The 12,958-nt window shown below is 36.1% G+C and overlaps 1 protein-coding gene across 7 annotated transcripts in view; it reads right to left on the reverse strand.

Annotated features, from left to right (window-relative positions):
• CTNND2 (catenin delta 2) overlaps window positions 1–12,958 on the reverse strand; it is a 1,127,657-nt gene that overhangs the window by 268,707 nt on the left and 845,992 nt on the right. For all 7 annotated transcript variants that reach the window (XM_043973915.1, XM_043973925.1, XM_043973939.1 and 4 more), the window contains one exon: window positions 4,620–4,833. In XM_043973915.1, the coding sequence (XP_043829850.1) occupies window positions 4,620–4,833 (214 nt within the window). The remainder of the gene's footprint in view (window positions 1–4,619; window positions 4,834–12,958) is intronic.

The raw sequence follows: 12,958 nt of genomic DNA on the forward strand, positions 1-12,958 counted from the left end.
TTTATGTGTTACCTTCTTCCATTAGAAGCTAAGCTTCTTGAAGCCAAGGACTGTCATTCTGTCTGATACAGTTGTATTTTCTGCACTTGGCACAGTGCCCAGCCTAGAGTAAGAGCTTAATTAATGCCAGTTGACCTTAACCTCAATTCAAATTATTAACTTTATACTCCTCTACTAGTCAGCACCTTAATTAATGCTTATTGAACTAAATTTTTGAATTTAGATTTCTCTCAAGCCCCTAGAAGTGTGGTATACAGCAGGTGTGAAATGAATGATGAAAGAAAAAATTATTAAGGGATGAAGAAAGCAAGGAAGTAAAGAAGGAAGAGAGAGAATTGAGAAAGGTGATAAGGAACAAAAAAGGAGGGACAGAGAAGACCAGGGAGAGGGGAAAGTGAGAGAAAGAAGGAGGGCCACATCTTTGGATTTAATTTGAACTATCACATTAGATAGTTTTAATGTACTCAAGCATCACAGTTCTCCTCAAGCCTATCCTCCCTCTCTCACATTTAAAAGGACATTTCCTTTTAGGAAATGTTTCAAGAATGACCAGAGGATTCTGTTTGTTTAGGCATTGGCTTAATATGTGGATTGAGGACCCACACAGAGATATGGAGAAATTTGAAGTTTCAATATTATCTGCAGTTGGAAGATAAGGAATCCATGAGACACCAGGAATCAGTTAAGCAAAATCAAAAGAATGAAAAAATAGAAGAAAATGTGAAATACCTCATTGGAAAGACAACTGATCTGGAAAACAGATCGAGGAGAGACAATTTGAGAATCATTGGACTGCCTGAACGCCATGACCAGAAAAAGAATCTAAACACCATATTCCAGGAAATTATTAAGGAGAACTGCGCTGATATCATAGAATCAGAGGATAAAATCATCATTGAAAGAATCCACCGATCACCTCCTGAAAGAGACCCCAAAAGGAAAACTCCAAGGAATATTGTAGCCAAATTCCAGAATTATCAGGTGAAGGAGAAAATACTCCAAGCAGCCAGAAAGAAGCAATTTAAATATCATGGAGCCACAGTCAGGATTGCTGAGGACCTGGAAGCTTCAACATTAAAGGACCGCAAGGCTTGGAATACGATATTCCGGAAGGCAAAGGAGCTTGGATTGCAGCCAAGAATCTATTACCCAGCAAAAATGTACATTTACTTTCAGGGGAAAAGATGGACATTTAATGACATTGGGGACTTTCAATCTTTCCTGGTGAAAAGACCAGAACTGAATAGAAAATTTGATCTCAACATACAAGACTCAAGAGAAGTTTAAAAAGGTAAACAGAGGGGGAAGAAAAAAAAAAGGTTACCCTATTAGGTTAAACTTTTTATATCCCTACATGGGAAGATAATACTCATAACTCTTATGAATTGTAAATGTAATTGGGCAGAGAGAAGGACTTTACACAGAGGGTATAAATATAAATTGTCTTTGATGTGATGATACAAAAAAATTAAGGGGTTAAAAAGGGAGTCTATGGGGAAGAGAGGAAAGGGGAGGTGGAAGGGGATGAATTATATCATATGAAGAGGTGGATAAAACCTATTACAATAGAGGGAAAGAAAGGAGGGGGGAACATGGTTTCAACCCTATTCTCATTAGATTTGATTTAAAGAGGGAATAACTTATACGTCCATTGGGATAAAGAAACTTAACTCATTCTTTAGGGAATCAAAAGGGGAAGGGAAAGGGGGGGGGACTGATAGAAGGGAGGACAAAAGCAAGGGAGAAAAGGGTAAAGAAAAGAGAGGGGGATGATAAAAAGGGAGGGCAGATTGGGGGAGGCAGGGGTAAGAAGTAAAACGTCGGTGAGGAGGAATAGGGTGAAAGAAGGGGGGGAAAGTACAAAGGGGGTAAATAGAATGGAGGGGAATAGACAGCCAGTAATAATAACTGTGAATGTGAATGGGATGAACTCTGCTATAAAACGGAAGTGAATTGCAGAGTGGATTAAAAACCAGAATCCTACAATATGCTGTTTACAAGAAACACATTTGAAGCAGAGAGATACACACAGAGTAAAGGTAAAAGGCTGGAGTAGAATATATTATGCTTCAGCTAAAGTAAAAAAAGCAGGGGTAGCAATCCTTATCTCAGACAAAGTGCAGGCAAAAATAGATCTCATTAAAAGAGATAAGGAAGGAAATTACATCTTGCTTAACGGTACTATAGATAATGAAGTAATATCAATATTGAATATGTCCAGCAACAAGAGATAGAAAGAGAAATTCCATTTAAAGTAACGGTAGATAATATAAAATACTTGAGAGTCTACTTGCCAAGACAAACCCAGGAACTCTATGAACACAACTACCAAACACTCTTCACACAAATCAAATCAGATCTAAATAATTGAAAAGATATCAATTGCTCATGGATAGGCAGAGCTAATAGAGTAAAAATGACAGTACTGCCTAAATTAATTTACTTATTCAGTGCCATACCAATCAGACTACCTAAAAATTATTTTATAGAGCTAGAAAGAATAATAACAAAATTCATCTGGAAAAACAAAAAATCAAGAATATCCAGGGAAATAATGAAAAAAAAATCACAGGAAGGTGGGTTAGCGGTACCAAACCTGGAGCTCTACTATAAAGCGGCAGTCATCAAAAATATCTGGTACTGGCTAAAAAATAGAGTGGTAGATCAATGGAAGAGGCTAGGCTCAGGAAATGCAGCAGTAAATGACACTAGTAATGTAGTGTTTGATAAACCCAAAGACTCCAGCTTCTGGGATAGGAACTCAGTATTTGACAAAAACTGCTGGGAAAACTGGAAGATAGTATGGCAGAAATTAGGCATAGACCAACATCTTACACCTTATACTAAAATAAGGTCAAAATGGATACACGATTTAGACATAAGAGGTGATACCATAGGTAAATTAGGAGAGAAAGGGATAGTCTACCTATCAGATCTCTGGAAAGGAAAACAGTTTTTGACCAAACAAGAGGTAGAGTATATTATAAAATGCAAAGTGGATGATTTTGATTACATTAAATTAAAAAAATTTTTGTACAAACAGAAGCAATGCATCCAAAATTAGAAGGGAGGCAGAAAGCTGGGAAACAATTTTTGAGGCCAGTACTTCTGATAAAGGCCTCATTTCTAAAATATATAGGGAACTAAATCAAATTTATAAGAATCCAAGTCATTCCCCAATTGTCAAATTGGGAAATGGTCAAAGGATATGAACAGGCAGTTTTCTGATGAAGAAACCAAAGCTATCTATTCCCATATGAAAAAATGCTCTAAATCTCTAATGATTAGAGAGATGCAAATAAAAACAACTCTGAGGTACCACCTGACACCTATCAGATTGGCTAAAATGACAAAAAAGGAAAATAATAAATGTTGGAGAAGCTGTGGGAAAATTGGAACACTAATCCATTGTTGGTGGAGCTGTGAACTGATCCAACCATTCTGGAGAGCAATTTGGAATTATGCCCAAAGGGCGATAAAGTTGTGCATACCCTTTGACCCAGCAATACCACTTTTGGGTCTTTTTCCCAAAGAGATCATGGAAGGGGGAAAGGGACTCACATGTACAAAAATATTTATAGCTGCTCTTTACGTGGTGGCAAAGAATTGGAAGTTGAGGGGGTGACCATCAATTGGGGAATGGCTGGACAAGTTGTGGTATATGAATACAATGGAATAGTATTGTGCTATAAGAAACGATGAGCAGGAGGAGTTCAGAGAAACCTGGAGGGTCTTGCGTGGGCTGATGATGAGTGAGATGAACAGAACTAGAAGAACATTGTACACAGTAACATCAACATTGAGTGTTGGTTGATCTACTGTGATGGACTATATTCTTCTCACCAATGCAATGGCACAGAAGAGTTCCAGGGAACTCGTGATGGAAGAGGATCTCCAAATCCAGGGGGAAAAAAAAAAAGAACTGTGGAGTATAGATCCTGATTGAACCATACTATTTCTTTTGTTTTTGATGCTGTTGTTTTTTTTCTATTTTGAGGTTTTCCATCATTGCTCTGTTATTATGTGTGTGTATATATATACATACATACATACATATATATATATATGCCAGTGAATATATATATAAAACCTATATCAGATTACCTGCTGTCTAGGGGAGGGGGAAGGGAGGGTAGGGAGGGAGAAAAATCTGAAATTGTAAAGCTTGTATAAACAAAGTTTGAGAACTATCTTTACATGTAACGGAAAAAAATAAAAATACTTTATTAATTAAAAAAAAGAAAAATTAAATTATGTTCAGTAGAATTTTCCTCTAAGTACAAAAAAGTGTATTCTAATTCTTTTTAAACTGTCAAATTATGTTTGTATAATTAAATAGATTAGGGCAGCTAGGTGGTGCAATGGATAGAGCACTGGCCCTGTAGTCAGGAGGACCTGAGTTCAAATCTGGCCTCAGATACTTAACACTTACTAGCTATGTGACCCTGGGCAAGTCACTTAACCCCAATTGCCTCACCAAAACAAAACACAACAAAACAAAAACAAAAACAAAAAAACTGGTTATTGATCGGATTGATAATTAAATAGATTATTTGATGATGAACATCAGAAAATTTACAGTCTTGAAAACGTAACACAATAATATAATTATTTCATACCTGTGACCAGTTCTCGGATCTCCAGATCAGTAGTCTTGCGTAGTAAGCGTACTAATGCTGGGATGCCCCCACAATTTTTCAGGGCAATTTTATTATCGTCATTAGCTTTCCCATACACCAAGTTCCTCAAAGCTCCACAGGCACTACGATGGACTTCTGTCATCCGATGGTCCAACAGGTCTACCAGTAACTGTATGCCTCCTTGTCTTCTTATCTGAAATATTCAACGTATAAATCATTAGTCTGAGTAAGTAGGATTTACCCTTAAGATTAAGAAATGGTACTCAGATTACACATTCTCTTTAAATAGCATCATTGTGAGCTATTTAAAAAGAAAAGAAAAGTTGTCCCCTTTTTGGACTCCAGTAATATGCTCTTTAAAGTACAACAAAGAAAATGCACAAGCTTTTGCATTTAAATCCCAGATTCTCATTTTTTATACTTCAAAAAGGCTATAGATAATACTTTTATCTATGGCACATATGTTGATATAATATGAAATGCATAGAAAAATAATTATTATTCATTATTAGGGTTTATCTCTTTTTTAGAAATTGTCCAAAATCTTAGAGCATCATTAGGTTGATATTCAAATGCTAAAACAATACTTAATAAGGGAACTCTTCAAAGATAGCAAGTATAAATTGGGAATGAACTCACTGAATTCTATCTGCATAGACCAAAGAAATTAGGTTGGGAAGGTTACTTACAATGCTATCTAGAACCAAAAAAAATTCATTTTGGAGGGAGAGTTGGTTTTGAAGTGAGAGAGATATGAATTCAAACCCTGCCAGTGACAAAAACTGGGTGTGTAACCCTGAGTAAGTCATTAGCCCTCTCTGTGCTCTTGGCTATTTGCTATGACTAGACATTTCAGAGAAGATGATGGCTTGCATTGGTAAAGAGTTTCCTACATCCATGAAATGACAGTTCCTGTCCCTATCACTATTTCTATATGTTTTTTCATTTAGACACTGGGTGAGTAATGGGGAAAAAAAAGGAAACCCTTCAGTTCCATATTTTTACAGAACGGAACCAAACTAACTTGTGAATTTCACACAAATAGGACAAAACTGCTTATGGCACATTTCCTTAAGTGTATGTCTCAATGGCTTTTAGATCGATTGGCTTTTAAGCATATTTTAAAATTAAAAGCAGCTTAGTTGCCAACAAAGCAAAGTGGGTGCTTAATATAAAGAGCATTTGATGAAGTTTTCATTAGAAAAGATGCATTTGAGCATTTCTGATTTGAAAATGGGAAAATGACCAGATCACACTCAGCAATTTTCTTTAATTCAGTGTTTTCTAGTGACCCAAGTATTTTACTTTTTAAATTTATCTATTGATTTCCAAGATGACAGAATTTCATGATAGTGTACTGTGTAATTTAAAATTCTAAATGTGGGTTCTATTCTGTCCCCCCAGTTTGGAGGGAAACTGACTAAAATCACTGATAAACGAATTTAGGTTTTTTAAGGATTTATTGAAAGATAGTAAAAGAAAGAGAAAGATTGAGAACAGACTTCCTATAACCTGGCAATCCTAGCTTTCCTAAACTCCTCTGTGAAGTCCTGCCACCATGCTGATCTCTCCAACAAAAAGAGAACAAGTTCCCTACAGAGCCTCTGCTTCCTCCTTCCTGTTCCCCTCCCAGAAATGGTAGGTTCTTGAAGCTGATTGGTTGACTGGGCCCGAAGGTGGTCAAAGCTCAAAGTTGTTAGCTTCTAAGAACAATTAATTTCTTAAGTACCCTTAAGTACCTGCCAGATGTGCTTACAATCTAGTAAGTGGTCAACAGTCAGTAGCCTTATCTAATTCAATCAGTTTAAATCTCCAGGTGGGTCCCTGAGTATCTGCTAAATCCATTATCTTAACACAGTACATCTTGGGGAGCAAATACAAAACAATGGGAACCTCCTTTATATGATCTGTGCCCCTTTTGTAGCCTGTTTGAAATTTCTATCATTATTCTCCCCTTAGGGTTATAGTGTTGAACTTTGCTTTAAATGCAAGCATATTATCTGGTAAGGGGAGCTACTAAGCTTTTAACACCTTAAGACATTTATCAGGTTAACTATCAGAAAGCAGGTCTTGAGCAAATGGGATACTGACCACAGCTACATTTTAAATGAGGGTAACATCTTAAGCATAAATAAAGTCAAAGGATAAGCAAGCCTAGGAGTGATATCCTGGGTACCTTACATAAGGGCATCATGGGCATCTTGCCAAATACGGCTAAAGAAATTACAAAAGCAATAAAAATGGATGACAGAGAGCTAGAAATAACCTTTTGTTTATTTGTAATTTTGTCTAGGGTCAATCTCTGTGTCTGTCTTTATAGCTTACTATTCAATTGGGAGAAGAATGCTGTTTAGGTGACTGTATATGGGCACAAATTAATAATTAAATTTATGACAAACTGAGGCACTGTTCTATGTTATAAAAGTTCTGAGTAACTATTCTAGGTACTGATTTTAAAAATACCCTAAAGAATTTAAAATACTATATTTTAAATGGATTTTATTTGAATCTTTGCTTTAAAAAACATTAAAATCTGGGGCAGCTAGGTGGTGCAGTGGTTAGAGCACTGGCCCTGGAGTCAGGAGTAATTGAGTTCAAATCCAGCCTCAGACATTTAACACTTACTAGTTGTAGGACCCTGGGCAAGTCACTTAACCCCAATTGCCTCACTAAAAAAAAATGTTAAAATCCAATATGTTTTTAGGCTGCATTGAGAGAAGTATAGTATTCAAGACTTGAGATGTCACAGAATTACTGACCACATCTAGAGAATAGAACTGTCAAAATTTAAGGACATTGATAAACTAGAGAGCATAAAGAGAATGATAACCAGGATGATGAAGTGTCTCAAGATGTCATATGAAGATTAATTGAAGGAACTGTGATGTTTGTCACTAAGGAGAAAAGACCTACAGGGCAGAATTTGGAGCAATGACTATAAGTCAGGATGTCGGGAAGAACTTCACTGCAATTATAGCAAGTCAGAAGTAGACTAGACTGTCTCAGAAGTCTTGAGTTTCCCTTCACCGGTTCTCTTTATTCAAAGGTTAGATAACTACTTGTTGGGTGTATTACAGAGGCAATTATTGTTCAGATATAGGTTGAAGCAGATGGGTGCTATGATCCCTTCCCTCTTTGGCATTCCATGATTCTGATTGTATAACTTCTCTGAATACTGATTGGATGGCTATATATATATATATGAAAACACAAGTAATTTGATTTGATGTTTTATATATAAATAGAAAAGGTATTTATAGGATTTCTTGCTTTCATAAATTATTTTATTATACTTTATGTTCATTTATTATAATATATTGAATCATCACATGCTTGTTTAACAGATTAAATTGTAAAACACATTCCCTTCTCCCCAAATCAGGTTTTAGAACAACAGAACTAGATGAACAAAGATGGAACAAGTATGGGGATATAAGATAGGTAAAACTCTACTTTTTTTTTACTGTAACACACAAATTCCCAAACATGAGAAATTGCCTAATTAAATCTTATGTTCTATAATGAACCTATAATCGTAGATTTCAAGTTGGAAGGATTCTTAAAGGACATGTAATCTGACCCTCTCCTTTGACAAATTTGGGAACTGAGGCCCAGAGAGGTGAATTGACTTGTCCAAGATCACACAGGTATTAAGTGGCAGATCAAGAATTCAAGCCCAGGTTCTATCGACTCACTGTACCAGTCTGTCTACTATTTAATAAAACAGAAACAAGCCCATCTTCTTGTAATCCTAGAAATCTGGCACCTTCCAGAAGACACTGTATCCCCAGACACTTTCTCCAACATTGGCTGTATATTTGCTCATGGTTCCAGGCACAATAGACCAAAGGAGAACGAAAGGAGCCTTCAATTCTCACTCCTTAGAGCCCCTTCAGAGAAGGCTCTCACACTACCTTTATTCAGCACCGTCTCCATCCAGACATATCACCATTTTCAGATCCTGACAGTTTTGATTTTATTTCTTTACCTGTCCACAGATGATTTTCCCACCTTTCTTAGGGTTCCAACACCTTGGTCAGTTTTCCTCAAATACCCTTGCTTGACACTTCATCAAATGTCCCATGATCCACACCTTCACTCCACTGAAACTGCATGTAGGGGTGGCCACACCATTGAGCTCTTCATCCCCTACAAAGGTTCACCTCTACTATCTGTAATTCAGATAGTCCTCTGTCTGCAACCTCCTATCCTTTCCTTTTCTCCCTTTCTTCAGCCCTCCTAGACCTAACCTCTGTCTTCACAACAACCTCCAATCACTCTACTCTTCTCTGTTTTCTTAGGCCATGCCATCATCACCTTTCTCTGAGTTTTTTCTTCCTTTTGAAATTTTGAACCTAGTCAATTCTACTTTATACTGTCCTAACAATTAGTACTAGCCTAAAGTGGGTTAGCACTGCCTACCTCTTCAACTCTTCAAATTATTTTTGCTGCAGGTGAAAATATTTCAGTTATGGTTCTGTCAAACACAGCAAATTTATGCCATGAAATGACAATAAACAGAGAGTCTTTTGAGATACTGCTATTCCCTAGCAAATGTATACATTTCTTGGAAGGTTGTGGTCTCCCTCTCTCTGAAGCTCTTCAAGGAAGGCTGGTTAGCCATCTCTTAGGGATCTCATAGAGGAGATTCCTGTTTGTGTGCTAATTGTATTAGAAAGCATTTGAGGTCCCTTCTAAATCTGTGATTCCATAGTTGTCTCCACACTATCATAGTTATTTCATCCCAGGAAAATTTTAATGTAAATATTAGATAAGAATTTATAAAAAAGGAATAAGGGAAACAAGCTTAGCAGGGGAAAATATTCATGGTAAGAGGGCAGGTAGAGGTGGTAGTGAAGAGTTGGGCTAATGGGTAGACATACAGTTATAGTAGCCTGGAAATAATATAGAAATACTATAGAAATTTGGGAGTGAAGAGAGGTAGGAGGATTCTCTAAGATGTTGGCAAAGCTCTCCCAACCCTGTGATCGTCTGCTCTGGCACGTGGGCTCCCTTGTTTAAAGAATTTTATACAGCAGGCTAACCAGTACCATTTCAATTTTAAATCATGAGGTCTTGAGGTAGAAACAGAATAAAGTTGATATTCTAATTCAATTACTAAGAGGGCTTTTGGGGGGGGGCATAATGGATTTTTGTTTTGTTTTTCTCTGTTTTCCTTCCCCCCCACTCTGAGGAGAGTAAGGATTGGTGAAGGAATGGAAGAAAATCATTCCTTTGAGAAAAAATCCATTTTTGTGGTTCTTGTCCAGAAATTAGAAATGAGAAATTGATAGTGTGCTTCCTTTGAAAATGGCTCACTGAGAATTATGTAACCATTTCCCATTTTTCAGGTGTATCCAGAGTTTCTGCCCTATTCCCACCTCTAAATAAATGGCCACTAAATCCCTTTTCCATAGGATCACAGGATTTAGACCTGGACTGACCAAGTCAACAAAAATTTGTTAATCACCCACTGTATATTAGGTAAAATCATCTTTAAATGTGCCTACATATTTGAATGGCTGTCTTGAAAGAACTCTTGCTCTGAAGGCAGAGAATTGGAGTTCAAATCCTCCTTCTGATGCCTACTATCTGTGTGACCTTTGGTAATCAATACAGTAACTGCTCTGGTACTTACTTCTCTCATATTCAACTAATGGGGCTAGACAAATTGGCTTCTGTTCAAACTCCAGATCTACAATTGTATTTTAGATATGCATATTTTTATAATTCTTGATGAATAAAGAAAATTTTATTAAAATGTATTTAGAAGAATGAAGAAATGACTAGCTTAGAAAAAGCTTTAAAACTGATAAATATCAAGTATATCACCTTCCTCAAACTCAATGTTAAAAACTTTGTTTCATATAATTGTAAAGAAATGAGAATTTGGCAGGTATGTTGTATCAATTACGTGCTTCCAGTTTTCATCTTGAGATCAATAGCAGTTTCAATGATTCTACCATAAAATCCAGAGATTTTTCTTCAAACTATAAAAGTTTAGAATTTTTGTATTTAAAACTTATTCAAGCATATAGTACAATTGATCTACTCCTGACCCTCTCTAAGCACTTTATATTGTTTGACCTTTTTCAGGGACACATAGCAAGTCTTAATAAAAAATTATAGACATTTATTAAATGCAATAAAATGTGGTTTAAGATTCGAGTCTAACTTAGAATTGATCTATCATTTTCAATTGTGTATTTACTTTGAATGAAACATACTTACTAAAGAACTGACACCATTCCAATCAATTATGTCACATTCAATTAGTAGTTCATAACATACTCAAATCTATCAGATTCTGTCTATAAAAACAATCTCTGTAGGGACATATAGAAGATGTATTAAGCACTGGGGATACCTATGCAAATAAGCAAGATAACCCCCCCCCCCAGGAGCTTACATTGACTTGAGTTGAGTTGAGGAAGACAACAGATAAAGAGGACCTGGAGAGGGGATCATTGGGGAGTCTGGTGAAGTAGGGGAGAGAGATACCCCTTAATATGGTCTGGAGGTGGCTTGTAAGTAAGATGGAGGATAAAGCCAAAGCCCACCTATGAAAGCTGGAGGGAACCCAGGTACAGAGCCAAAATGGGGATGGAGAGGAGAGAAGAGGAAGAAAGTGTGGCAAGGAGATAGTCAGAAGCTTAGCATACATTTAAGTAAATGTTAGGCAAGAAATTAATTTAAAATATTAATTACTGAAGAGTATATAGCAATTTCAGGAAGGAAAGAAAAACTCACAGAGGTCAGATAATAGCATAATTGGCATGTGGTAGGTGAAATAGGCAGTGAGTAGTTTTAGAACAGTAGGAAGCAAAAACCATCCTTCATTTATCTCCTTTATAGAAAAATTAACTAAAAAAAGAATTCTAGAATTCTTCAGGTTTTCTGACATCTTATTGTCCTGCTCCTCATCATTAAACTTTTATTCTAGTGTAACCTGGGTAACCTAATGAGATTATATTTTTCATCAAGGGAATTATAATTTTACATAGACAATTCCTTAAGATGACATTGAAATATGTTTCTTAAGTGTGAATGTGATTCATTATGACAAATTAATGAGTTTAATTTTTTCTAAATTAATATTTTGCTCAAAAGTAAGGGGACAATTTCATCTGTAAGAAATTATCTACACAATTAAACAGTAATAAGATAAAACCACCATGGCTAAAATCACAAATCTCTATTGATGTTAGTCTATTTTCTCTCTCTCTCTCTCTCTCTCTCTCTCTCTCTCTCTCTCTCTCTCTCTCTCCACAATGAGAGTTAAGTGACTTACCCAGGGTCACACAGCTAGTAAGTGTCAAGTGTCTGAGGCTGGATTTGAACTCAGGTTCTCCTGAATCCAGGGCCAGTGCTTTATCCACTGCACCACCTAGTTGCCCCTATTCCATTCTCTTAACAAATTTTTAAAGAGGTTCCTAAAGTCACTAAGAACTCCAAGAGTACATAAATATGGACTTAAACCACAAATTTAGCCAGTGGCTTTTTTAAAGGAAGCGTATCATTTGTAGCTCACATTTATAATATGCATTTTTAGAAAGCACTTCACATACAGTATCTCATTTGATACCTACAACAAACTTGTGGGGATGGGTTACTATTATCCCTATTTCACAGATAAGGAAATTGAGGATTGTGAAGGTTAAATGACTTGTTGAGTTTTATACTTTACACAGCTAGTAAGTAAGATGGAAGTGAAACTCAGGTATTCCTGAGCCAAGTGCAGCATGTTATCTATGATATCTTCTTGCCTCTTAACAGAACAAGCTCTTGAAAACAACTTCATGAATTATGGAGTGGAGAATGTACACAAACATCAAATCTGCATCCTGATGGCCCATGTTAGTCAAGAAATTTTTAAGAGAAGAAATTTAATACAAGGCTGTTGATTGCTTGAAGCTGGATACATGGTTTTGTGGAATGAACACATTCTGAACTATTGCAGAAATTCAACATAGGTTTTTCAAAAAAGTGATTTTAAACTTTAGATGGAGTTATAAACTCTTACATTTCTCAGAGATAATTATTACTGAAACATTCAAAGGACCTCTTTAAAAGGCAATGATGTCTCTAAGATGGCAATTTCAAAGAGCAAACGCCAAAGATGCCATTAATAATGAAAGCATTGTAGATGTTAATTTCATTTCTATGGAAATTTGTAAAGGCCCATAGTTTCAGCATTGGAAAAAACTAGGCTGAACCTAAGAGCAAAATATTGTACCTAAATCACCAATGTTATCTAGAATTCATGTGTTCACTGATAGTAGATATAATAATTATTTTAATATAGATATGATAAAACA

The sequence above is a fragment of the Dromiciops gliroides genome, chromosome 1, assembly GCF_019393635.1.
Source record: "Dromiciops gliroides isolate mDroGli1 chromosome 1, mDroGli1.pri, whole genome shotgun sequence".
In the NCBI taxonomy this organism is placed as follows: domain Eukaryota; kingdom Metazoa; phylum Chordata; class Mammalia; order Microbiotheria; family Microbiotheriidae; genus Dromiciops; species Dromiciops gliroides.